The following is a 1002-nucleotide window of genomic DNA, read 5'->3' on the forward strand; positions in this document are numbered from 1 at the left end:
GCCGTGCGTGCGCTGGTGGTTGAGCAGGAAGCGCTGCTCGCGGAAGCGCTTGCCGCACTGCGCGCAGCAGAAGGGCTTCTCGCCGCTGTGGATGCGCTGGTGGGTGAGCAGGTTCTGCTTGAGGCTGAAGCTCTTCTGGCACACGCTGCACTGGTAGGGCCGCTCGCCCGTGTGGATGCGCTGGTGGATGATGAGGTTGTGCTTGAGGCTGAAGCCCTTGCCGCACTCGGCGCAGATGAAGGCGCGCTCGCCGGCGTGGTGCTTCTGGTGGCGGGCGAGGCTGGGCTGCTGGCCGAAGCGCGCGCCGCACAGGATGCACTTGAACTCCTTGCCCGCCTCCTCCTCCTCCGCCTGGCTGTGGATGACGAGCACGCGCTCCTCCCCGAAGCTCTCCTCGCCGCCGGGGAAGGCGAAGGGCTTCTCGCCCGCGGGCGACGCCAGGTCCGTCATGGGCGCCCCGCTCGGCCTCACGGCGCCCACATGCCTGGGGGTGCGGAGAGAGGCGCCTCGGAGCCGGCCCCGGCCTCTGCAGGGGGGCTCCCGCACCCCAGCCCATTGCACCCCATCGCATCCCACCCCCTCGCACCCCCTCCTCCCATCCTGTCCCATCCTGTCCCGCCTTCCCCGGCGCCCAGCCCCAGGCTCTGGGAACTGGTCGGACCGGTACAGGCCGGGGCTGGCCCGGGCTGCTCCTGGGCTCCGCTGCCGGCCCCGCGCCCGCCCCCCCACCAGCCCCTCTCCCGGGGTCTCCGGCAGCAGCCCCCAGCCCGGGGCCCGGCCCAGCCCCGCGGGAACAGGAGGAGGAAGGAGGGGAAGCGGGAGCCGGGGCCGCTGCGGGCCGGGGCGCCCCGGGGGCGGCTGCACCGGGAGGGGGCGACCGCGGCCCCCGCGCTGGGGCAGCCCCCGCCGCCCCCTCCGCCCGCGCCTGAGGCCGCTCGCGCTCATCGCAGCGGTGCCAGGGCCGCAGGATCCCCCATCCCCCCGCGCCGCCGCCCCGGGGCA

At 75.5% G+C, this 1002-nt stretch overlaps 1 protein-coding gene across 1 annotated transcript in view; it reads right to left on the bottom strand.

Annotated features, from left to right (window-relative positions):
• LOC112951565 (zinc finger protein 32-like) overlaps positions 1–1002 on the bottom strand; it is a 17181-nt gene that overhangs the window by 8103 nt on the left and 8076 nt on the right. Inside the window, exon 5 of the mRNA XM_026044272.1 lies at positions 3–484. Within this exon, the coding sequence (XP_025900057.1) occupies positions 3–484 (482 nt within the window). The remainder of the gene's footprint in view (positions 1–2; positions 485–1002) is intronic.

This window comes from Nothoprocta perdicaria, unplaced genomic scaffold (genome assembly GCF_003342845.1).
Source record: "Nothoprocta perdicaria isolate Ctin4 unplaced genomic scaffold, notPer1 scaffold_357, whole genome shotgun sequence".
Classification (NCBI taxonomy): domain Eukaryota; kingdom Metazoa; phylum Chordata; class Aves; order Tinamiformes; family Tinamidae; genus Nothoprocta; species Nothoprocta perdicaria.